The sequence below is a fragment of the Zootoca vivipara genome, chromosome 9 (genome assembly GCF_965207765.1).
Source record: "Zootoca vivipara chromosome 9, rZooViv2.hap1.1, whole genome shotgun sequence".
Classification (NCBI taxonomy): domain Eukaryota; kingdom Metazoa; phylum Chordata; class Lepidosauria; order Squamata; family Lacertidae; genus Zootoca; species Zootoca vivipara.
Genome location: NC_142592.1, coordinates 39,316,838 through 39,343,744, shown reverse-complemented (window position 1 = coordinate 39,343,744; position 26,907 = coordinate 39,316,838). Strand labels below are relative to the sequence as shown.

General features: G+C 43.8%; 1 protein-coding gene across 8 annotated transcripts; it reads left to right on the top strand.

Moving 5' to 3' along the window:
• Positions 1-10,283: 10,283 nt before the first annotated feature.
• On the top strand, positions 10,284-24,163 carry PDE6H (phosphodiesterase 6H). Of its 8 annotated transcripts, none has more exons than XM_088652004.1 (6): positions 10,284-10,560; positions 12,158-12,291; positions 12,671-12,693; positions 20,753-20,939; positions 23,156-23,196; positions 23,322-24,163. In XM_088652004.1, exons 4-6 carry the CDS (start codon positions 20,797-20,799, stop codon positions 23,396-23,398), a joined length of 261 nt encoding a protein of 86 aa, XP_088508130.1. In that variant the 5' UTR covers positions 10,284-10,560; positions 12,158-12,291; positions 12,671-12,693; positions 20,753-20,796; the 3' UTR covers positions 23,399-24,163. The 8 variants fall into 8 exon arrangements, with proteins under 8 accessions (XP_088508130.1, XP_088508129.1, XP_088508132.1 ...); XM_088652003.1 differs by having other exon boundaries at positions 12,158-12,469; XM_088652002.1 differs by having other exon boundaries at positions 10,293-10,560; positions 12,671-13,010.
• The last annotated feature ends 2,744 nt before the right edge of the window (positions 24,164-26,907 follow it).

Below are 26,907 nucleotides of genomic sequence, written 5' to 3'. Positions count from 1 at the left end.
TATGAAGAAATGTTGGTTTCAGTATCACAGGAGAAGAGGGAAAGAATGAATGAATGAAACCCCTGAGAAATGCATCCTAACTATGGGCATGACCCAGCCACATAACGTTAAGCACTATTAAGTTTCACTTGGACATATGTGAGCACGTGCTTAACTCTGCCAGTGAGATCAGTGGACCTTATAAATGCTTAATTTTGGCCGATCAAATCTTGAAAAAGCATTCAGACACTGGAAGAAGATGCCTAGGCTGATGAAGCAGGCATCTGTGGGGGTTGGTGTGCAGTCTGATCCTATTTATTTCAGTGGGTCTTACTCACAAGTAAACATGCAGGGGATTACATTCAGCTTGGTTTTTTTTTAAAAAATTGTTCTCTCACCACTGTGACATCTAGTCATTGGTCTTTAAGGCTCCGTAAAGTAAACATTCGTAAACTATTAATACTTCCTTTACACAAATCCACTGACAGGCTTTATGCCTTAATTCAAAGTGCATTACAGATAACTGAGCAGCTCTAAAATACATTGTATGTTGTTCATTTCTGCAGCTGGCATCAGCTGAGCTGAAATATTACGCTGTACCGTAAGAACTGCTCTGGGTAAAGAGAGAGAAAATGAGATGAAAATTAGTAGCCAGAAAATGAACATGACCTGGAAGAAATGAGTGCATGTTGGCTGGTTGCCAGAAGATAAACATTAGTGCCACGTGTGTGCATAGGGCATTACAAAGAAAATGTATGATATGTCTCTGCCCCAAGGGGCTTGCAATCTAAAAGAGACACAGGAAAAGAACAATTGAAGGGGTGGCAATGGAGGCATGGGTGTGCAAAGGAAGAAATATGTGGTACTGTGTGCTTAATAAGATTTATCCGACGTTATGTTTGCATGTCATTCCATCCCAACAGAATAAGGTGGTTTAAGTGAAAAACCTCTATACCACAGGGGAAAGAACCCATTCTGTTTGTGACAGAAAATTTCTTCAGGCACGCAAGTACCACCTTTCAAAGTCCTGTAATATTTTACAGGTAATACTTTTTTATTATTCCAAATAAAAAATGTCATACGTAGTTGAAAACCACTTTTTAAAGGATGACTTTTAATGGGCATTTGAGAATATTCAAAGAGCTACTTAGTAATAAATAAGGATTTGCTCATTCCCAATGGAATTGACTTATTTTTTCCTTTCAACAACTCTTCTTCTCTCTTGGCCATATTCCATGGTGTTTTGAAATTCTTGTAAGTTTCGAAATGTTTGCCATGCAGCACGGCAGGAAGGGAGCAGCTATTGATGAAATCGTACTTGTGTCCTTCTTGTTGGCATCTGCTTGGCCACTGTGAACAGAATGCTAGATTAAATGGACATTGGACTGATCCAGTTGGGCTCTTACTAGGTTACTGTGTTTTTTTAAAACATGTCCAACAGTTCCTTGGATTACAGAACTAGTTGTGCAGTTCTTTGGATTGCATCCACTATATAGAAAACTAAAACATCAGTCACAGTATTCAGAATATTCACACTTCCCTAATGTTTGAAAGTTAAAGAGTTACTCTTGGCTACATTTGAAACCATTCAAGTTTTCATGTCCTGTATTTAGAAACCTTGTTTTGATTTTAATTGCAATTTGTTATTGTATAACAAATAAACTATTGGTCATTAAGGCTCAAATTGTTTCCAGGGAGGAACTTGGTGGAATGTAGTAACAACACTTCCTCTATAACCTTCTTCCTGTTTGCCAACTGTGTAAGAGTAAGAATGACTATTAGGCAATTTCTTCTATGAGCTAGCTGCTAGAAGCTGCAGGTGCAGTTTCCTAATCCATATGTTTCAGAACGTGCATGTTATATTCTGAGATTTAGCAAATACTGTAACAGCCATGTTGTTTTGTTTGTAAACAGAGAGGATTACCTTTCCTCAAGATGTATCCAAATCATAAGAGAAAATCCACTGAAATCAACAGACTTGACTAATTTAAGCCCATTGATTTCAATGGGTCTACTCCAAGTATGACTTAGCCTGCAGTCCTTGCCAGATCTACTCAAAAGTCAGTTCCATTGAATTCAGTGTGACTTACTCCCAAGTAGATGGGGTAAGGATTGCAGCCTTAGTTGGAATCAATCCAGCAAGCCTCGTTTACCTGGCAGTTTAGCTGTTATTGTATAAAAATTCCTGGGAGGCAACTTGAACCTTGCTCCCCTGCAGATTCCTAAGCTGAAGATGGTGTTACAAAGTATGAACGGTAGGCACACCCTTCCATATTTGTGTGAAACACAGTAAGGACCCGATGTCCCTGCATTACGTGCTTTTTTTATGGGAACAGGAACAATTGCCATGGAGCCTCTCCTTTTCAATTACCCACAGCTCCAACTATAGTTGTGTTTAAATTACCGTATGATGAAAGGAGAGGCCACATTCCAAATGCAAGGGAAATTACTAAAACAAGATGTACAGCCTGTCAATATGGTCAGCATGTCTACATTCTCCGTAATGTGGCAAGTAATATGTATATCAGCTGGATAGGGTATGTGGCTTATGTGTGCATAAAGAGAATATGTGTGCCAAATTATAGGACAGGGTGCTGGTATGGTGCAGTCAGTAGCATGCTTGACTGAAACAGGGAGTCATGGGTTTAAATTCCCTCTACAGTACTAGTCATGAAGCTCATTGGGTGGCCTTATGTCAGTAATAGGATACAGGAAGTTTCCATATGCCATTTGTCCATAGAGCTCAGTGTTCTTCAACCATGGGTCCTCAGATGTTGTTGGACTGCGACTCCCCTCATCCCCCAACCATCATAGCCAATGGAACGGGGGGGGGGGTGTCAAACAGCATCTGGGGATCCAAGGTTGAAGGATGCTGATATAGTTCCGTATTTTCTGCATTGACTGGCAGTGGCTCTCCAGTATTTTAGAGAGGAATCTTTTCCAATATCTTTTACCTGCAAAGCAGGAGATCTGTTGTTGAGCTATGCCTTCAGTCCTAAACCTAAACAATCTCACAGATTTGTTGTGAGGTTAAGAGAGTTTTGGGGATCAGGAGAGAACCACTCTTACCATTATTTTTAAAATGTATACCCCACTGTATCTTGTGAAGATGCGACTCATGGTGGCTAACAATGTGCATGAATCGTGCCTGGAGTTAATTGGAGTAATAGTGGGAGAGGAAAGTAATAAATCAGAATAAGCCCCAGAAGGTAGGACTTGAACCAATGGATTCAAGTTACAAAAAAAAGGAGATTTTGACTAAACATCAGAAAGAACTTTTTGACAGTAAGAGCTGCTCGACAGTGGGAAGTTGTGGGCTCTCCTTCCTTAGAGGCTTCTAAGCAGAGATTGGGTGGCCATCTGTCATAAATGCTTTAGCTGAGATTCCTGCATTGCAGGGGGTTAAACTAGATCAGGGGTAGGCAACCTAAGGCCTGTGGGCCGGATGCAGCCCAATTGCCTTCTCAATCCAGCCCACGGACGGTCCGGGAATCAGCGTGTTTTTACATGAGTAGAATGTGTGCTTTATTTTAAAATGCATATCTGGGTTATTTGTGGGGCATAGGAATGTGTTCATTTTTTCCCCCTTCAAAATATAGTCCAGCCCACCACATGGTCTGAGGGACGGTGGACCGGCCCATGGCTGAAAAAGGTTGCTGACTCCTGGAGTAGATGGCCCTCATGGTTCCTTCCAGTGCTACAGTTACATGATTAAGTTGCATTACTGTATAGGCCCGCTGTATCAGGTGCCTGGCAAAGTGGGGACAGCCATCCACAATACTACAAAGGAAAAAGGTATGTATTATGGGTATTGGGTGTTGCTGTTGATTGCAACTAGTACCTGAATGACATATAAAGCTCTCAGGAGGCTTTGCACAGGTAGGACGCTGGTCTTGTCTTGTTAACATACATGACAGTCCATCACTCCTCCACCATTTAGAAGGTGGGGAGGTTTAATGCCTTATTAATCCGCTTACAGACCAGCTAATCGCCTAGCTCCTGTCCCTAGCTTAAAGGTGAGAAAAGTAAGACACGTGGGCAAGTGCTGCTCCTGCTCCTTGCTGACTGATTGTGGCGCTGAGGCAATGATGCTTCAAGAAACAAACTTGTTCAGGTTGGGGAGTGGAAAGGACTATGACGGAGGGAGACGAGGAGACTCATTCTCTCCTTTAATCCTTCTGTGCGCAATGTTCCCCTCTCTTCCTACTGCCATATGAAAACCCTGTCAGTTCTCCATATTAGACCAAAGATTTTAAAAAGAGATGTTTAAAAATGATGTATCATGAAATCTTTTAGATTTATAATTCCAGTAAGGAATACATATTTTCTTCAATTTTTGTGGAAAATAATGCAACACATCTTGGTGCTGGTGTCTTTTAAAAAAGCAGCTAGGACCCAGATTGGGAACCTGGTGTTTTCCATATGTTGTTGGACTCCAACTCCCATCAGCCTGTAAAGTTTGGAAAGCTCTCTTTGTTGTTTCATGGTTCTGAAAGAGCCACTGCAGCAAGCAGGATATTTAATTAATGCACCTCACTAATCCCCTTGGCTCCCTAAGGAAAGTATTGCTTCTAGAAAGGCTGAAATTTCAAGTTTAGAAATACATGTGCTATAATTATAATAATAATATTCTGTGTGCTACATCCAGGTTTTAGAATCACAGCTGGATGAGAAAAGTGCATAAGTAAATTATACAGAAGTGCAAAACATATTTCTAGATAATAGGCATTAAGAGGCCTCGTGTCCATATACACATTTATATATTTTATGTAAAGTTAAATATTACAGATTTCAAAATTCAGTTCAACTTCTTGACTTTAATTTTCAGAGTTAAAAATGTATTCATTTTATTTATTTAAAATATTCATTAACAACCCTTCATAAAAAGATTCCAGGATGGTATACAAAAAAAATGTAAATAAACACAGAAGTGTGCAATGCATAACAACTAAAGAGCATTGTAGAACAATCTGAAATCACTTAAAATACCAAGACAAATAGCAAAGTCTTCAATGGGTGCATAACTAGGATCTGAGTATAATGCTAGTTATATGTACCTGGAAGTAAATCCCCATTGACATAAACAGTGATTACTTCTGAGTAAACAAAAAAAGCCTCATTCTTCAGCAACTGAAGTACTACAGTGCCAAAGTACTAAAACAATTTTAAATATGGTGCATGTTTCCCTAGGGTTGGCAGACTCAATAGAGGACAGGACTTCTGTGCCTTTAATTGCCCTGCTCTCTTTTGAAACTGGAAACCTTAAAGAGAAACCAGCAGACCCTTTGCTTGGAAATTAAACAAAGGGTCTGCTGGATTCTCTTTAAGGTTTCCAGACTCAAAAGAGAGCAGGGCAATTAAGGGCACAGAAGTCCTGTCCTCTATTGAGTCTGCCAACTCTATGTTTCCCTGAGAAATTTGCCTCTAAAGCCAGTGGACTAACATGCAGTACAGGTGTTTCAAATGTAATTCCGTAGTTGTAACCGGTCAGCTGATCTGCTGAAAAGATCCTCCAAAAGAAGCAAGATGTGAGACTGCTCCAGCTGCAATGCTCTGCACATTTTAGCCCATTCAACATAGAGAATCATAGAACTGTAGAACTGGAAGGGATCCCAAGGGTCATCTAGTCCAACCCCCTGCAATGCAGGAATAAGGAATAAATAGCATAGCAGGAATGCTGAGTAAACATGCACAGGATTGTGCTGCATGAGAGTAAAAGCAAGCTAAAATCAGGGCTCTGTTGTGCTGCAGAAAATCTGCCTGAACGTCCTCTGGAAGGTCAGGATGCCACACAATACATACTTTTAGGTAATTACTCTTTCCAGCAATTCCAGGGAAATGGCAAAATTCCTGTAAGCGAGCACAGAGTAAAGAACAAGTGCACTTTGAAACTGAACATCCGATCCCAGTCCTGCAGCTAATTATATACACAGCAAAACACTCGCACTCTTATAATCTCATAAATCTCTTTGAACACTGTGTTAATAACTAGTTGCCTGCCTGGGGCCTTATTGATTTTTCAGCTCCTTTTATTAGATTGCAGGAGCATGCAATATAATTTTACCCTTCCTGCACGAGTTTTGCAGCAATGCCAGTTATACACCTCGGTACTAAATTGTCCAGGGTCATCAAAACAAAATTAAAAAATTCCTCCCAGTAGCACCTTAGAGACCAACTAAGTTTGTCATTGGTATGAGCTTTTGTGTGCATGGGACACTTCTTCAGATACAAAGTAGATTGTGGAGACCTCTCCAAGTTGAGTGAACAGATGGCAAAATGTGGAAGCATCGGGCTTTTATTACATGGCTGAGATGTGGCACCTGCACAATGCTAAGAGTCACGTCCCATGTTCCACCTCCTTTTTCCTTTACCCTGTTCACCCCCAGGTGGTTGCCTGAAATAAAATATGACCCTGCAAGTGAAAAGTGTTCATCACTCTTGCTTTGCTCCGGCATAATTCAAAAAGTTCAAAACTTATCATTAACTACAGGTGGTGGCCCTTTTGCGCAGGGATTCCATTCTGCCCCTGCGAATGTCAGTGGGGCAGACATAACCCCGCCCTGCCCGGTTACTCCCCCGTTCTGAGCCCTTCCAGGTCCAAAATGACCTGTGCATTGGCGGTTGCACATCAATTGGACACACGGAAAATGGTTGCCTCCTGTAGTGTGTGACTCAGGTGCTTTTTGCTGCTGAGTTTTTGGAGTGGGAAAGGGATAAAGGACACTGCTCCAAACATGGGTCTTTTACCCTGTTTCCCCTTTTTTAATACGTAGTCAGAAAGTAAGCCATGGCAGGGTTTTTAAGCATTTGAGAAATATAAGACATACCCCCAAAATAAGCCATACTTCCGCTCCGCGGAAACCAACCCCCACAGGCACCTCCACTCACAGAGTCACTCCATGCAGCTGGCACTGCAGGAGCGCGATCAGCTCTGAAGTGGCGCTCCAAGAGCTCCGCTTAACAGCTGATCGCGCTCCCGCCTTGCTGGCTGCATCCCCGCGCTCCGCCTTCTCGTCCATCGCCGCCCTGCCGCTTCTGTGCTTGTCGCCACCGCTGGGCTCATTGCTTCTTCCTTGCCTGGCCTGGCCAAGGAGCTTGGAGCGCCTTGCAGCGGCAGGCGGAGCGCCTGAGCCAGCGGCCTCTGCCTGGCCCGGCCTAGGATGCCTGCTGCCCCGCCACCCAGAACCAGTGGCTGCTGCAGCGCCGAGCACTCAAGAGAACCGAGCAGCGCCCTGAGCCAGCGCCCTGAGCTGTAAAAACTGTACCGGTAATAAAAAAAATAAGACATCCCACCGAAAGTAAGCCACCCTGTGTTTTTTTGAGGAAAAAAAGTTATAAGACGGTGTCTTAAAAAAGGGGAAAGACGGTATAATTCTATACAAGGGAATCAAATTTTGCTGGTATTACACTGGAAAACGTAAGAATGGGAGATATGTAAATGTTGCCATATGAGTTTTCTTAGAGGTAGGAAAGTATATATTTTGTAGTTAAGGTTATTAAAAAAAAATTCTAGTGTGACACATGGACGCTGTATTGGATCCCTCTGGTTTCCATATGGAAAACAAGCTTAAGTTATTATTTTAGAAGACTGGGTTAAAGTGAAAGCAAGGTGTAAATGGAGTACTCGTTTTGAAAGGGTTTCTCTGTTTCTCAGCAGAACTGAGGTGAAAGCTATCTGTTTTCAACAATAAAATTGGCAAGGCAGTCTTAGCTGCATGCTCTGAGTCAGGACCAAACAAGCTGAGATGTAGGAGAAGATCCATAATCCAATTCCCCAGCAGTGTATCTGAAGTTTAAAAGCAGCTGCAGCAAGTGTTCCCACATTTAGGGGAGAGATAATAAGAGTTCATGAATTATCAGTGATGCTGAGAGAGAGTAGCTGGAGAGATTTTTTTTCCCCTTCCTCTCTCACAATTTTGGTACTGTTGGTCACAGCCACCCGGCAAAAGTTATCTGCAACAGGGTCAGGAGAGAGAAAGGAATTGTCCCCCACCCCCTTTAGAATTCACTACCTCAAGAGGTAATGATGGCCAAAGCTTAAATGGATCTCAAACCTGATTAAGCAAAGCAATGGACAATCATTCTGTCAACGGCCGTTCACCATGACAGCTAAATGGAATCTTTATGTAATTATCAGGTGCTGGGAGTAAACAATACGAGGCATTCATAATCTTCATACCCTGCTTAAGAGCTTCCAAATGTGTGTGGCTTGTTGATTTTGGAACAGAATGGTGGACTGGAGCAGGGCTGGGAAACTGTGGTCCTCCCATATGTTATTGGGCTGCAACTCCCATCATCCCTGAGCATTGGCCATCCTGGATGGAACTGATGGGGATTTTTAATGGGAGTTGATGGAAGCACCACACTGGTGAAGGCTGTGTTACAGTAGTTTTATTTACCATTCTTCTCCTTCATTTCCAGTGTTGTTTATTATTATAGATAATGAAGCATTTTAATTAAAGATCGGAAGAAGCAAAAATGCTATAACAGATGGCCACTGTCAAAACCAGCAATTAGCAGAGGGAACATCTAGTTCTTCCAGCCTTTCCATGACATATAGTACAGCTTACCCCCATGATGTGATGTCACAACGTACCAAGTTTCCCCCTCCCCTCCTAGCAGTCATCAGTTTTTCAGAGCAGGGATGGGGGAACCCATCATGTCACAACACAAGGGAACAGGGCCGTCTCAAGACATTTTGGCACCTGAAGTGAACCACAAGATGTTGCCCCCGCCACCAGGGAAGAAGGATTGAGTGAAGAGCTACATCAGGAACAAGGGGGCAATCAAATCAACTTTCCCCAAAGGTTGGAATGGGAATCAAAGGCATTGTGGGAGGGAAAAGGGACCCACTCTGAATCATGCTGGGTGCAGAGCCTAGGTAAAAGGTAAAGGAAAAGGATGCCTGGTTAAGTCCAGTCAAAGGCGACTATGGGGTTGCGGCACTCACCTTGCTTTCAGGCCAAGGGAACTGGTGTTTGTCCACAGACAGCTTTCCGGGTTATGTGGCCAGCATGACTAAACAGCTTCTGGCACAACGGAACACTGTGACTGAAGCCAGAGCGCACAGAATCGCCGGAGAGCAGGCGGGGGCGGGGCTGGCACGCATTCTGGGGGCTTGGTGTGCTGTCCGTAGGGGTGGGGGCGCATTCTGGGGGTGGAACGCCCAGCGCGGGCGGGCGGGGGCAGCCGCCATGGCGCCCTCGGGACCGTGCTGCCCAGTGCAGAGCAACCCCATCGCCCCTCCCTTCCTACGCCCCTGCTCGCCCCATCACGGGGATTCGAACCGCCGACCTTCTGATCAGCAAGCCCAAGAGGCTCAGTGGTTTAGACCACAGCGTCGCCCGTGCCCCATGCAAGTAGAGCCTAGAAGACCCCAGAGGGCAGCCCCTGCCATTTCCTGCATCCCCTATTCACTGAGAGGCAGCTGCAGAGGCAGCACTGGGAGTTGGGGTGCTGCCAAGGAGAACGCAGATCTGGCTACCAAGGAATGTGTGGCGGTGGTGGAAGCAGCAAGAGAAGCTTTCCTTGGAGGTTGCATATGCTGCTTCTGTCAATTCTGCTGCTTGTAGAGATCCTCTTACCTTGCCTCATGCAATGGTTGACCTTGCTTATGAAGGGAGGGAAATGAGATGCCCAGCTGCCATTTTCAGGGGCATTCAACCTGTGGGATCTTGCCTAGTTTGGTCCTCAGGTAGGTAGAAGAATGAGACTCAATAGGGGGTCGTGAGTAGAAGACCAACTGTCCTTTTTATTGCGCATTCATGGTTAGTTGCGCTCATGATTTTATCGGGGGTTATATGCAAATCCACTTTCCATACTGTTTGCCACTGCAAAAGTTCCGAGGTGTGGACATACCACATCACTTCCAATGGTTCATGCCATGTAGCTTCCTGCTGAAATCTTGTAACTTTTTATGCCACAAATGCTCCTGGATTCATGTTGTCCGACTTTTGTTATGCTATAGTGCAAGAGTGCCCCCCCCACCTGACGTCAATAATTCAGTAACATTGGGGAAGCATTGCAGAACAACTAATAAAGCAGAATAGTGTGAGAGCCATCCAATATAAATCTACCCATAATGCACAATTATTGTATCAATTATATATGTTGTAGAATACACTTGCCAAAACACAACACCCACCAGGGGTGCCAACTTGAATAAAATATGGGGGGGGGCAGGTAAGCCCCGCTTTGCATAGTCGACCACAAGACATCAGGGGTGGGGAGAAAAACAAATGAAATCCATCTCTTTACTCTGCCCTTTGGCAGTTAAGACAGGGTGTTTTGTGGGACTCGCCTCTATTGCTCAATTTGTTCTGTTCCGGCTGGAACAGTTCTACTTGTTTTTAAAACTGTAACTGTTCTGTCTGTCTTTATATTTGTGTGTTCTGTTGTTGTAGCCAGCCTTACGGTGAAAAGGTGGTTAAGGAATCTCATAAAGAAATAAGGAAATGGTAAAAGAGGCCATAAGCCACGAGGCATGTTTAAAAGAGAGGAGAGAGCAAGTACCGCATAAAAAGGGGACAGTGGCGAGAAGCAACCCTGTGCTTGGCTGCCGAGACAGATGGAAACTCAGAGGTGAGTAGACATGTGGGTGGAGTGGCAGCGGCGGCAGATGCAGCCAGCCTACTGCTGAGTCTGTGCATGGTTCCTCCAGCTGGCTGCAGCCAACGCTTATCGTGTCATGTGGAACATGAATAATCTCAAGGTCCCAGGCACTGTGCGGAGGAGATTTCATCCCTGAGGGTATATGTATTGGCATTCACACACAAAAGGAAGGCACATGGCCTCACAAACTACAGTCTCTTTAAAAAATAAATATGTCCTGCTCATGTGCCTTTAATAGCAACCTAACACAGGGGCCCCACAGACTGCTGTTTTATCACAGGTGTATTCTGCAACCTGTTCCTGACTGTGGGCTTGTCCACACTTCCACTTGCCTTATGCCTAGAAAGCTTTCTACGCACAGGTTTGAGTGATTTTCTGTTTGCCCCTCCGCTTTCCACACCTTTTATCGCTGAATCGGAGCAAGCGTCAATCCGCAGAAAACCCTATTGATGTTTGCTGCTATTTGGCAGTAAAGATTTTCATGGGGGAAAGTGGTGGGACAAGCAGAAGTCTGGATGAGCCCACAATTATAGTGCATTAGTGGTGGGTTTCTTCTGCATCATTAGTAGTTCTGCGGTGATTCCACGACACTGCCACATTAATGCTGTCTAGTGGGGCTAAAGGTAAAGGTAAAGGTACCCCTGACCATTAGGTCCATCCAGTCGTGACCGACTCTGGGGTTGCGCACTCATCTCGCATTATTGGCCGAGGGAGCCGGCATATAGCTTCCAGGTCATGTGGCCAGCATGACAAAGCCGCTTTTGGAAAACCAGAGCAGCACATGGAAACGCCGTTTACCTTCCCGCTATAGCGGTTCCTATTTATCTACTTGCATTTTGATGTGCTTTTGAACTGCTAGGTTGGCAGGAGCTGGGACCAAGCAACGGGAGCTCACCCCATCACAGGGATTCGAACCGCCGACCTTCTGATCAGCAAGCCCTAGGCTCAGTGGTTTAGCCCACAGCGCCACCTGGGTCCAGCGCAACAAAAAGAGGATAAAAGAAACCCAGAACATTTGTGGTATAAAAAGTTACAGGACTTCAGCAGGAAGTTACAGGATATGCACTAATTGGGAATGAAGCAGTGTGACTGGCCCCAAACATTTTCAGGTGCAAGCAGTATTGAAAGTGGGATTGTATGTGACCACCCCAATAGCATCATGAGCAGAAATAATCATGAATGTGCAATAAAAAGGACATGGGGGGACATGTTGGAGCCCCTTTAGACATCCTTATCATTGTGCACTCATCATGATTTGTACTCGTGATGCTGTCAAGGTGGTCATACACCTCTGTGGGGAATTCCACAAATCAAGGCCTGCCACTACAGACTGGGTCCACTGGGCCATAGAACAGCCTGCCAGCATTCTGGTGGGATCCCCTCATTTGATCTATATCAAGGGGAGATCCCTGCACCCAAGATCAACCCTGAAGGAGTAATCAATCAGCAAGCAGGCGGGTTGATTTAGGATGCATACCCAATGCCCATGCCAAAATCTACCACATCTGTAATTAACAAAGTTGTGGCCAAATTTTAATCCCAGATTATTGTTTTGTCATAATTTTAGCTATTGCAGAATCTCCACCTGGGTTACTGGACCAGTGTGCTTGGACACAGAAAAGCCCTCTCCTAAGATGTCATAATCTGCACTTCTGAGGGTGGTGAAACACCTCTCTTTCAGATATTCAGGACCTAAGTTGTGTAAGGCTTTAAACACTAATATGAGCACCTTGAACTGGGCCCAGAAACAAACTGGAAATTAATTATTGTAGTTGCTGCCGCCGCCAAGTACGCAGGCACACTCTTCAGACTTGGAGCCACATGTCACTGGAAGATATTAGACAGAAATGTACAGTGAATACTATCAAACAGGAGAAGTGTAAGTCTCTCTAAAGGATCTTAACAGTGTAGTGTTGAATTGAAAAGTACCCTTTGTGTTGTTTTGCTCCTAATCATTTGGCCCAGGGCTTCCCCTATTCTGGAATTGTTGAAAAAGCTTTAATTTCATACAACAGCTTTTGCATCTATGTGAGAGCCTCTCCCTATGTATCTGACTCCCTCTTTTCTTTTCTTTTTTCAGATAAAGTGAGAATTTCAGGGCAGGTGAGAAATGTCCAGTCACTGCCAGACAATCTCATGCCCTTTCTCTGAGGAATGTCTTCTCAGGCGTGTAGTATTCTAATACAGCTCCCCCAAAATGCACTCTAAAGTAAATCTGAGATCAACACTTCCAGAAACATGTCCACTCCTCCTCCTTTGAGACATGACACATTGTCATTGGTGCCATTTGATAGTGAGGTCACCTGGTGGATTAGGACACCTTGGAGTATTTCTGGAGGGTGATTTGCCTTTCAGAGAGATTTTTCTCATCAAGCAGGTGGGAAATAACTTCATGGTTTCCAAGAGGAGCTCACAACACCGTAAGTTTTCATTATATATATAAAAACATCTGCATCCTGTAGACAGTGAAGCAGGGAAGAGAGAAAGGAGGAGTTCTTGTGGATTTTGCTTTGAAATTAAGGGGGAAAAGCATGGATTGAAACCCGGGAGGACTTGTTTAAACTTCCCTTTTTTAAATCTTTTTTAAATCTGAAGGACTCTTAACACTAGCAATTTGTCTGATGATTATGTGACTTTTTCCAGATGAATGCAATAAATCTTTCACTGGACTCAGTGTAAATAGGTAGCCAATTGGACATCCAGGCAAGTTTTGTTTATTTTGCTAGTCACTTTTACTGTAGTACCAGTACTTTTCTTAGTAGCATTTTGGCTTACCTGTTGGCAGTTGCAAACTTCATGGGACTCTATTCTTAGCTGAGTTGGCTTACAGAATTTTCTGAAGTGGTTGGAAGAATGTAATTAAAGAGCTGATTTATCAAGGGTGCATGGTGGGTGTCCCATGTGGTCTTTGAAGGACTTTAAAGTGTTGATGCCTTGAGATTGTATTAGGAGGATGGAAGGGTGGCAAAGGCTGAAGTGGGGCTTTATTAAAACCAGTGGGTGTTTTGCCACTGACATCCGTTGGAGCAGGGTTTCACCTGATGCATAAAATGTTCAACCAATTACAAGGAGCCGCCAACATTTATTCCTTCACAATATGGTGTCTGCTGCCTGTAGATTCTTATTATCAGTGAGCTAGTGGCTGGGAAAAGATGTGTAGTGAAAATGTATTGTAATTGCATTTAGACATTTAGAATGTATTTTTATATTTGGCTTGAGACGAATAAAATATCTGGTCATCAGCAGATGTTGGAAATAACTGACTTTGGGCAATCAGTCCCCCACAAAAACCAAACTGGAATAGCATGACTTTTCAATGCAACCAGAATTATGTCTGAATCTAGATTAAGAAGATTCTAGGTAGCAAATGGCTAGAGTGATATCACGGGTGCAATACTTATGGGGCTTTCTGACACCACCCTGTCATAGCAAGAATAATATGAATGGCTTCTTTTGGAGACTAGAGTTCCTGACTCCTGGTGTGTACATGCTTCCTATTTACTTGGCATCCATTGCACCCCCACTGCTAGCTTAGGAAGCTGTGTTCACCTGACATTAGCCACAATCCATATTTATCTCGTATTGAACCTGTCGTTTCTTGTGGAACGCTGCATTTTTATGTGCTTATCCCCAAACCAGCTTCAATGTGAATTGAGAAAAAGAATGGCTTAGCTGTGTTCTAAGGCAGTGATGGACTTCTGAGGAAAACCGCAGCACACACAAAGGGGTCACGAAGATTTTTGGATTGCACTTAGAAGTACACCAGCTTTGAGTAGTTAGTGATACTTGGTCTTCCCATGGCCCAGCGTGTGATATTCTTGCCAGACATGGAGCTGGGATATGACATGTTTCCAGGGTGATAAATCAAAAGGGATCAGAGCAGCCCACGTAGAGTTTTGTATCTGGCCCTGCTGTAAAGAACATCAGCTGGAGAATCTATTTTGCCTTTCCTAAAGGATCAGAGATAAATGCTGTGAAAGGGAGGGATTAGGAAGAAGCAATTTGCCATTTGTGCACAAGCCCTCCTACAAGACATTCACAAAGGGAGGAGGGGGAAGATTAACCTGGATACCAACCCGGAGGTGGGTTGCCATCTGACAGCATCAGGATAAGAGCATTACTGTGGACAAGATGGCATTAGGTAAAATTAACCATCTGACGATGTACGCAACGTCATTACACAATGGATTAACTCTTCGACTGAAATAGGGACCTGTCGGAGCCAATTAGAAAGCGCCGAGTTTGACGCTGAAGTAGGGAGAGAAATGAAGGTTGGAGGAAAAAAGGACACGCAATTGCACAGCACTTTTCAAGGCATATTTCACTGCTGACACCTGCACTGGTTCGCTCATCCCAGGACTGTTTTTCCAATAACAACAGGCAATATTGGTGTCGGAATTGCTGCCTTACATTATCTGAGAGGTAAGTTCCTAAGGGATTTAAAGGAGTCATTGAAAGGCACCAATCCAAAAGTTGAAGCGTGAATCGAGGGGTGCAGTCGCGGGTACAGTGATGGTGGAAGACCAGGATCAATGGCTTGGGATGGAGAAATCGGCTGTAACGTTGTGTGCTACCCAACTTGAATTCTACAGAGAAACTTACTCAGTAGCTCCAAAGGGCATTGGTGGAGAATGGAGTGGGGCATTTCTGCCGCTGGTGGGAAAGAATTGCTAGCCCCTTTCCCCCACCGTCTGTTACTGACAGAAGGTAAAAGATGTGGACCATTGTATTTTTTTCTCCTGACTAGATGAGATGCGTGCATGGATGACAAGGTGGTGGTGAAGAAATAGGAAGGATCATTTGTGACCACTGCTAGATCCCCTTTCTCTCTATTCCTTTTAATATTGAGCTGGGTGAGAACTCAGTTTACATGAACCCCCCCTTGGCTGCAGGCAGCACATCTCTTTGTCAGCTACAGTACCCTTGTTCTGAAATAGAAGCAACATTTTATGAATCCTTGAGGTGGTACCTTCCTTCCCCTTTGCTGCCTAAAAGAAGAAGCAAAGACGGTGCAGAGAAACTGGGGACAATCTGTTTGGCAATAGCATTGGGAACATAGGAAGCTCCTTCCTATCAAGTCAGACCATTGGTCCAGCTAGCTCAGAGCCATCTACTTATGGAATGGCAGGGGCTCTCTTGCATACCAAACAGAGCGCTCTCCCAGCCCTATAAATACCGGGGAATGAATCTGGGACCTTCGGCATGCAGAGCAGGTGCCATTGCTTTATTATTCCTTTCTATACAAGCCAAGACTACAATCCCCAGCTCCCTTAACAAGTTACATCTTCCAGGGTTCTTTGGGGATCTCATGTGCTGTATATGCACAGTGTGCACATACATACATGGACACGGTCTCGCTGTGTGCATCTTAATGCCTTTCTAAATTTATGGGTTCAAGGCTCTTTCCCTGAAAATTTCCTGATGTTTCGTTCACTCAGGGGTACATCCCACATTTTCAATGAAACCCAATCCAAGCTTCTCAAGAGCATCCTGTGGGCTGTTTATTTAAATAGGTTTTCCAGCCAAATGTTCCACTTGCTGGAATTGTTTACCACAATGGCTGTTAAAGTATGTAATTTGTAACCATGGATGTAGTTTGGGCATATGCAATCTCTGAAAGCAGCAGAATCAGTATACAGCATGAAAACCCTAAGAACAGAGTGGTTTCCCTCCCCCCAGTCCTTTGTCACTTCTTTAAATAACACACACACACACACACACACACACACACACACACACACACACACGTATGTGTCCTTAAGATGCTACAGGTCTGTTCATGCTAATGCAAACTGGCAGAGGTCCATTGACTTCAGCAAAGAATCTGAACCCAGAATGGGATTCAGGAAACCAAGAGTTAGATTTAATTCTTGGCTGTGCCCCAAATTTTCCTTGAGCAAATTGTTTAGACTTTCCTCTTGAACTTCCTATCTCTCAAAAAATGGAAATAAAACATTTTCCCTAACCCAACACAACATGAAGAAAGTCTAGGAGCTTACTGGAAAACATGCCGATTGGTTTAATGTACTACACCTAGCAGAGCAATCCCATGCAGAAAACCACCATGAATTCTGAGGAGCTTACTCCAGAGTAAATGTCTATCAGTTTTGCAGTCCAAAGCTGGGCAGCTAGTCATTAGCTATGTCCAAATGCATAATGTAACTCCTAATATGGCTTGCAGGTCTATGGTGATACAAGACATGAACTGAAATTATCTGCAGATTTATCACTTTGGTCTGATCACAGCTTTTGGCTGAACCACGAGCAACTACAAATCTTCCAGTGTTAAATATTTATTGACTATACAACATACATTAAAGTGGCATGAAAAGAAGCAGATTGTTCGTTTATGAAGTTATAGCTGTACCCAGCCACACATTGCTATGGGTCATCCCTGTGACTCCCCCCACCCCATCCTGATCCATGCCCCGTCCCAAAACTGTCCTGCCCCCACCCCCAACCCAGGCGAGCCCCCACCTCCACTCAGCCCAGTCTGCTGTTTCACTCCTCCCTGCAAACCCAAGCTGAGCTGTTCTGGAGAGTGAAGCTTTTCTAGCTGCAGTGCCAGTGGAGTCGCCACTAGAGGGCGAAGTTTTGCAACCTCTCATGTTCCTGTTTTTCTGGTTTTTCCAAAAAGCCATGTTTTTACCTGTGATAGGTGTGACATCTGTATAATCCAAGTTTATACAAACACCTATTTGCATGTGACGTTGTGTCCCAATGTCAATGCAACCGGTCAAGCGGTTTCAGAGAAAAGTGGAATATAACAAACAGCTTACATTTATATATATATATATAGAAGGTTACGAGTTACCCCTCCTGAGCAATGTGTCTTTGGAATCTCATAAACAAGCTGCAAATAATTATTAGCAACAATGAACCATAATACATTTGTTAAGAAATTCTGTCTCGTTCTTCATTTCAAGAGCAGATCCCAGCCTTTTACATACATTGTTGGAATAAAAAGTCTTAGCCACCATTTCATAAATGTTTTAGAGGACGAGCAGTACCCTGCTCTTTGTTCTTCAGGTAATAGTTGTTTTCTCTGTGAAAATTCTACCTGCATGTTTTTATAGGCTAGGGACATAAAAAAATACCCCACTGCTGTAGAGAGAGATATGAGGAGATATTAGCAGGCTGCGCCAAGGAGATACAGTGTGGTGCTCTGATATAAAGAGATTAAGCATCGGCTCTGATGTCTGGGCTAATTTTGTCCTCTGACAGCAGGGATCAGCCTGAGAACTAGCCAGGAGAAAAGTCTAGAGTGGGAGTTGCATAATGCAGAAGGGACAAACATGTGACTTCACATGTGTGTGAAGAAAGGGAGAAACCCTTTCCTTTGGCACTTAGGCGTAGAGGCCATTTTGACTGGGAAGGTGGATTTGGTCTAATAGGCAATGAAAGCATCCAATAACTGGTTTTTGGTTTTGGCAGTGTGTGAACTAGGGTGTACAAAATCTGTCAGGTTTTTTAACCCGAAACTTCCCAATTTTCCTAACTTAAGTTCTGTTTTCCACATTTATCCATCCGTTTACAGCAGGCACCCCCAAACTCAGCCCTCCAGATGTTTTGGGACTACAACTCCCATCATCCCTAGCTAACAGGACCAGTGGTCAGGGATGCTGGGAATTGTAGTCCCAAAACATCTGGAGGGCCGAGTTTGGCGGTGCCAGGTTTACAGTGTATGCAGTTATTTATTTATTTTGCCTCATGAATAGCCATCAGCATTTCAGTGTGCCTTTCTCCCAAAGTAAGACATTTTGGTATGCAGTTTTGTCTGTTGTGCATATTTTTTTTGCAAACCATTTCCCAAATTTATGCAGCTTTGTACACGTTATTTGGTTGGAGAAACTGCCCTGAGAAATTAGGAGAAGCGAGAATGTCAAAGGACAGCTGCATTTTTAGTTTGCATATTGTTTCAGGAAGTGTTGATTCAAGCTGAATTCCTCCTGCCTCCATTGTGTTGAGACAAACCCCACAGATGACAAAGCAGTGGACCGGGTACTTCAGCCAACAGAAAGTCCTTTTAGTCAAAATTGGTACATTGGTTCACAACCAACGGGTAGGAAGTCATAAGCGGACAACACCTTGGCCATTTTTTGTCTTGTTTAGGATTTTTAAAGAAAATATGAAAGATTGGATGAAGGGACCAGATGTGAATCACTCCTTCTCCCTTTAGGAGATGTATAGAAGATGAAATGTCAACAGTGGAACCTTAATCACCCTTGTGTGAAAAGCTGCCCATTGCAAAATTCCCGCTTTCTTTCAGCTGCTGAAGTTCAGAAGCCCTGCCCTTTTTTGCCCCAATTTTGGTCACTCTAGTTCTCAGAAAGGAGCAGGCAGAAGAAGAGGCTAAAGGGTTTCTGGGTTGAAAAAGTTGAAGACTTTAGCTTCAGCCTAGCATATGGAAGTCCAAATCATATTTCAGCAGTATGTTCACCAGGCTGCCTTACATGAGCTTAGAACAGTGGCAGACCTACATTTTTGGGGCCCTGAAGGTTGAAGTGTCATGGGGGCCCCTTCGCAACCAGCAACGAGGTCTGGCTAGCCACTGCTACCTTCTTCAAATGGGTTGTTTCATGACAGATCACATCTGCGGTACTGACTCTTAAACTTTGGGATTTTTGAAATATATACAGTACAACAAAAAATTAATCTGAGTCGTGAGACTCAAATTGGGTGTACTGTATTAGACCCCAATCAATGTGGACTAAAGCTGCTTCTGGGGCCCCTCTAGGTTCAGGGGCCCTGAAGTTTAATCTTCATTAGTTTCATAGTAGATCTGTCCTGGCTTAGAGACTGGATATGCACAGGCAAACACACACACACACACACACACACACACACACACACACAACTTCCATCGCTGCTGACCTTTAACTATCCTGGCTGGTGCTGATGGAAGTTAGAGTCCTAACAACATCAAGAGGGTGAGGGGTTCCCCTTCCCTGCTATGTAGGAACTAGAGCACACTTCTAGCAATCAGTATGGCAAAAAAGCATCAAGCATCTTGGCAGCTGTAGGCACATAAGTAAATACTTAAGGGAGGAACATAAGCAATTGTCTTCTATCAAATCAGATTATTTGCCCACCTACCCCTTTTTGTTTTCTCTGAGTCTCCAGGATCTCAGGCAGGGGTTTTCACATCGCTTATTATCAGCTTCTTCTTCTCTTACTGGAGATTGAACATGCAATCTTCTGCATGCAAACTGTATGTTTTATCACACACACACACACACACCCCAAAAAATGATGGTTCCTAATCTTTCAGCTGGCCACTATTAATGCAGCTGAATGGGCAGGTGTAAGGTTTTTCTCTGTGCTATGAAAATCTTCTCCTGCACATCACACTGACATTCCCACCCACCCTATAGCCAACCAGTTAACAACAATGGTCTTAATGCCAAACTTCAATATCAGCTCAAATCTCATAACCATTTACTGAACACGGAGTTGGGGGGGGCAATTTGTGTAGTATGCAAACATACCTCCATTGTTCCCTGATGAGCAAAAAGGGAAGGGCCAGATCCCACTGTATAAATTGCTCCATTATTATTATTATTAGTTATTATTATTTAAGTAGCAGTTTGTGCTTATCGGCCAATGAACAGCTGAGCTGAGTGAAGGCAAACTCAAGTATTCATTTTTATTTTTCAAACCAGTGACGATGGGAGGGAGAACCTAGAAGTAGGAATGTCTCCTGCACACGATCTCTCTCTCTCTTCCCAGCCTCCAGCACACACACTTACTTTATGGCAGGGTTGCTTGTGCCTTTAAAAGGTTCATGGTGCACAAAAATGTAGCTTTTGAAACCTTTCCCATGGCCACATCGGTGCAACCAGCTGTCTCTGTTGAATTCCTGCCTGTTGCCAAAAAAAAAAAAAAAGAAAGAGGCTAGCTATTGCTGCTCTACCAGCTTAAATCCCAGCCACTTTACATGAGCTCAGATGCATAGGTTTTGCTGTGAATTTGAAAAAACACTGTAGCTCTGGTAAGAGAGAGAGTTATATGCTTGTAGACAGCATAACCAGACTTAATTGAGGGCAGGGCTCTTATTGCTTTAAAGTAGGGGGGTCTAGGTTTTCCAACTCTAATGGCAGCAAGGGTTGTAAATTGTAAGTCCCCCACCCCTTTTCATTAACTGGGTTTATTTGTGTTCCAGAGAGAACGATCTGAAGCAGCAGAGTGCCTCACAGGAGGTGAAGAATGACTGAGAACGCAGCAGCGCCTGCCACCCTCAATGCTACAGACACAACTGCACCTACCACGCCTCGCAAGGGGCCTCCCAAGTTCAAGCAACGGCAGACACGGCAGTTCAAGAGCAAGCCGCCCAAAAAAGGAGTAAAAGGGTAGGAGTAGGAATTCAGAAGCCAAAGGCTTCATTTGCTCACAAATGTGCTTCTAAGATTCTGCATTCCCAAACTGCAACTATTAGGGCATCACCCCTACTGTAACTACATACTGTACGTGTAACTGGGCAGGGGGCGAGCCTTATTTATTCCTCTTTTACCACTGCCTCCATTTCTTTCTTCCTTCCTTGGTTGTTTTCCTTGCGTTGGTATCTAGGTTGTAAGCCCCCTGGGATAGCGGCCTCTTTTCTCATTCTGAACAAAGCATCGTGTGCATAAAGGATGAGGAACCTTTTTCCTTCCTGGTGTTCCTGAACTACAACTCCCATCAGCCCTAACCCAATGATCAAGGGTGATGGGAGTTGTAGTCCAACAGCTTACTGGAGGGCCACACTTTCCCCATTCCGGGTGTAAATGAATGGTGGTATGTTGTGCTTCAGGCCATAGACTGAGGTGTGGCAGGTATCTTGACTTAACTAGTCCTAAACATAAATATTGGGGAATAAGCCCCATAGAACACAGTAGTACTTACCTATGAATAAACGTATGTAGGACTGCATTATAAATGGAGCTGGGCTCTGTAGTTGTTAGTAACGGTCTTGTCTTGGTTAGATCACGCAAGGAGACAGAGGACAGGGGAAAGGCCTTATGGGTATCGCTTGATATGGTTTATACCAGGCATCCCCAAACTGCGGCCCTCCAGATGTTTTGGCCTACAACTCCCATGATCCCTAGCTAACAGGACCAGTGGTCAGGGAAGATGGGAATTGTAGTCCAAAACATCTGGGGGGGCAAAGTTTGGGGATGCCTGGTTTATACTATAGGACCTTTGCTGATGGGTCCTCTCAGGGTATTTTTACAATGGAAAATACATGAGAGTAACGGACTGGGCTGATACTGATGTTAAGGTGCTGGACTAATGGGGAGGAGTCCTGGGCATACAGCAACATTACAGTCGATTCCATTATATGGCCTCACTGATATACTTTTCATATGTTGTGGCCGTCTGGTTTCGGAATCTATCTTGCTAGTTAAATACAGTCTGTTTTATGGTGGGGTGGGGGATCTGTGGCCCTCCAGATGTATCTAAGGCAGGCAGGGCCGGCTCTAGGGGAAGGCTGGGTGGCGCGGGGCTCCCACCAGCCGCCCACCAGCCGCAGCAAGAAACGGGGCGGGGGCGCCGGAGAGATCTCAGCATGCTTAAGACGGCCCTGAAGGCAGGGGTCAGCAAACTTCTTCAGCAGGGAGCCGATCCACGGTCCCTCAGACCTTGTGGGGGGCCGGACTATATTGGGGGGGAGCGAATTCCTATGCCCCACAAATAACCCAGAGATGCATTTTAAATAAAAGCACACATTCTACTCATGTAAAAACACGCTGATTCCGGGACTGTCTGCAGGCCGGATTTAGAAGGCGATTGGGCCGGATCCGGCCCCCGGGCCTTAGTTTGCCTACCATGATCTAAGGGTTTGGCCAAACCCAGCCTATAATGGACCCCTTTGATTCTCAACGCCCACGGGTACTACTGGTGGCAGAAGTGGACTTGTGGGTGGAGGGAAAATGAAGGGACAGAGTCTACATTGTATGTTTTGTTTGTCTTGTTTGTATAAAAACCAATAAAAAATATTATAAAAAAAAACCATGATCTAAGGGTACACTTCCTGTTCTTGGCTTTCTTATGAGACAACATGATGAGATTGTTTAGCTTAGATTTGATGGCCTGCTGATGAACAGAAGCTCTGTGACTATATGTTTAGGGAGCAACGGTACAAGCATTTTATCACCCCATATTTCCTAGGATATTGTTTCTATATTTTGGTTTGACTTGGTTCTGTTCTGTGTGAATAGATGCCCCTGCCTGGCAAGCCAACATTGGAATCAGCATGAGTGACATGAGTGAGAGGCTCAAAACACTCTGAAAATTGCAGGGTTTTTGGTGCCTCTTTGTAAGGAACAAATTGATCTTATTTAAAGATGTTTGGCCCATCTGTTTGCACATAGTCATGTTTAGAAGCAAAACAAGGCCAAGCCAAATGCAGGAGCTTGCTAATGGGGGAGAGAAGAGCCAGTCAGCACAACTTGATCTTGCAGCAGAAAACACACACAAAATCAGCTGTTCCCTTGCATGTTCTCTTTGGTTAGGAAAAATATATCTATTCATAAATACGCAAACATATGCTTGCAATTCAAACTCTCTTCTGTTGCTTTTTCCATAGTTTTGGAGATGATATCCCAGGAATGGAGGGCCTCGGAACAGGTAATTGATAGGCAATATTGCTCTGTTATTCCCTGTGCTATTTTCCTCTACCCCAAGCCATCTTAAATGAGCTTTTCCATATTGATCTATGTATGCATAATAAGCTTTCTCTCTCTTCCTTGCAGATATCACGGTGATTTGCCCTTGGGAAGCTTTCAGCCATCTGGAGCTTCACGAGTTGGCACAGTTTGGAATCATCTAATCTACCAGAATCCCTGCTTTTGACCGGAGCTCTGAAAAGAGTCTATCACCTGTGATACTTATTTCCACTCCTTCAAAAAATTCTGACATTTAACAAAACAGATGGCTTTGTGGGGTCAGTTTCGAGCAACTTTCTTCTTAGATTTACTTTGCAAGAAAGGGTGTTAAAAATATATCCAACTGGCTCATCAGCTAAGAAGTTGGAACGGTTCTAAATGTTTTCGTCTAAAATACATTTTGTTCTTTTTCTCCCTAAAATTCTCTTTCTATGTACCATCTAGGATTTATCTGTTTAGATACATAAAAAAAACCTTAACTACATATTTTCATCTCATCTTGGATAAGTTATGAGTCTGTGTGCTTGCATATGCAATCCTAGAAGTCTTTGAAGTTTCCCTCATTGTTCAAATCTGCTCCCACGGCTCTCCTGCGCATCCATGAAAATGATCACAAATTTTGAATTGCATTCCCACATAATGAATACCCAAAACGATGTGTAGGGATGTTTCCAAACATTCCATAACCATAAGCAGGATACCCAGAGAGTTGCAAAAATAATTACCCATTGTGCCAGGAAAAGACTTTGGAGCCTGATAAGTTCCATAGGCAGTAACACCACAGAAGCCATCAATGCAAGGGCTTGATAACACTGTAGACATTTTCTTAATTACAGGTTTATCAATGTAGCTGTTAGATTCCTGTTGCTCTAATAAAAGTTACCGTTGCTCTAATAAAAGTGCATTAAAAGCATGGTATTTATATCCTATCACACTTTTTCATTCCTCATGAGTAAAATCTTAGTGAAATCAGTTGCAGAGAGTTCCTTTTCTTGCAGAAGGGGATAGTGTGCTCTGTCCAAGCTGAAAAGCACTCTCGCTTATTATTGTCACATGGCTGAGGTATGGCAAAGTCTCCCAAGCAGAGGTGGCTGGTGCCCAATTGGACTCGTAGGGTAGGTGCCCAATTGGACTCGTAGGGTAGAAGGCAGGGAAGCCAATGATAGGCAAGAACCAGAGCCAATGACAGGCAAAGTCAACTAATTCTAGTTTTGTCACCACCCTCCTCTACAAGGTCAAAACTGAGACTAAGGAGGAGGAGGAAACTTATAGCCAGGCAGGAATAACTCCTGGACTAGTTTTAAGTAAGAAGGCAGGAAGATGGGAGGTTGCCTGAGAGCAGACTAAGGTTGGGGGGGGGCAATGCCCCATTTGCCCAAATGGACCAGCCACCATGGCTCCTAAGTGAAGCTTGAGCTTCTAATAAAGCTCCACCTGACTCCAGAAATTTCATTTACACATGGCTGTATACCTCATGAGTAGATTTAGATGGCAGGTTTTAGTTAGGAAAAGTAACAGTCTTCTTTGAAATATCCAGTCCAGTTATCTTTTGTGGTGTTTGACTACAGGATCAGATGAATTTTCATCTGAAACCAAGGCTGTATATACACTCCCATTTGCCCTTCATCCAGGGTGCTGCCACCACTGGTTTAGGAAGTGGTGTCCATATGGTGTTGGCAACAATCCATATCTACCCTGAATCTGTCCTGTTGCTGCTTACAAAATTCTGCATTTTGATGCATTTCCCAAAAAAACCAGCTTCAATCCAAACAGAGAGAGAAATTGACTTAGCTGTGTTTTAAGCTGGCAATATATACACAACCTGACTTATCATCGAGATCTAGGCACCAATTCACATAACGTACCTCTAAAAGTTGCTTCATAAATGACATACTATCTGCATGAGTGTACTTTATTTTAGAGGGGAGCTCTTTATATACCCCATGATTTGCAAGCGTTGCTCAAGAATCTGTTTTACCACATGCATACAGCATAACATAGAAGCTTGCATGGTTCTCAAAATAGATGTCAATGGCGTCTCCCTACCCTGCCTTACACCTAGGTATACCCAAATCAGGAAAACACCCTATGTGAAGCCGCTATGCTGCCACAACTTAATGGAGATCCTGATAGGCTCGTGTGACTATAGGACATACGTTTGTAGGTAGCAGAATGATTCATTTTTGTAGCTTTCCACACCACTCCTGCCTTGCGGTCTTACAGCCCCAGGTGATGGTGGCAATGATTATTTACTATCCTGCCTGCATTCATTCAGCCCATTTGGAATGGCTGTAGAAAACTCTAGGCTGAAGTTTTACCCCCATTTAATCCAAGACAAGTTAATAGTGAGGTCGGTGGATTAAGTGATTTATACTGTTTGATATTCAGAATGGAGGATGTTACTTCATAAACATTATTCATCTGAGCTCCACTCACCATCTCCTACTATTGGGAAACTTATTTTTCCCCATGTGCTGCTGCTGCTGCTTTTGACTTGTACTACTTAGATTTGTGTAGTGTGATCTCTATGAGCCCGCATTTTTACTTGAAAGCATCGGTTTGTGTGTATAATGTGATGAGCTCAGAACAACACACTCATCGGCCAAAGTGGCATGATAATAGTGTTGCACGCCAGCCCAATCTCTGAGCGGTGCAAGATTCCAGGACTTTCAGGCACTTACCCATGGTTTGTGTTTCCTTTTGGAAATGAGGCACAGTGGAAATTGTGGTGTCTTTATGATATATGGTTTATTTACAGATCTATACAGCCTGAGTCTACGATGGAGGGGTTCACAGCATCAACACCCCAAAAGGGTCTTGTTTCTGCCATCATCAAACACCATGATCTCTGACCAATTTGTTGCTTTTCTTCTAGGTTACATCACACACACTCTCTACTCTAAACTCTGACTCTGTTGAGGGAGGGGGCACTAGCAATTAGCCGTCTCACACCAAGCCCCTTAATCCCTCTTAATGGCTCATCACCCAGGCTGTCACCTCATGCGAAGGTTAACTTGGCTTGATTAGATTTTAACACTTGCTGAATCCAGGGATTAATTGGGGGGGGGTCTGGGACCCACAAACCTATAACACCATCAAAGCTTTGAAGCTCAGATGTAAGCCTCACCTCTTCTGCCTAGAGGGAAAATCATTAGGAAGTTAGCAACAGTGCTGCTTCTAGAGTTTAGGAGGTAGAGGCTAGCTATATAAATAGGAAAGGTATTACACACCATACAATTCCGAGAAAGAATAGGATTCGTTCCATTATCACTGATTCTAATAAAGGACACAGTAATAACAATTTCATGCAGAGTTGCAGCTTGCCGCAACCTGCTGCCCTCCGGATGTTGTTGGACCTGCAGACTGGGCCTGATGGGAGTTGCAGTCCAACAGCATCTTTGAGCACCAGAGGTTGGGGAAAGCTTTTAACAACATCTTGATTCTGCATATACTTGAGATCCTCGCAGTAATTTTATTTAGGTTTTAAAAAGTGACTTTTTATTTTGTCTTCAGCTGTATTCTGCCTGATCTAGTTTCCATCTCTCTCTCTCTCTCTCTCTCTCTCTCTCTCTCTCTCTCAAACATATTACATTTTCAGGTTTAGGATTACTATCAAAAATTCCTTTTCCTAATTTAGCACTCAGACAATAAACTGATTCCAGCATCTAGCACA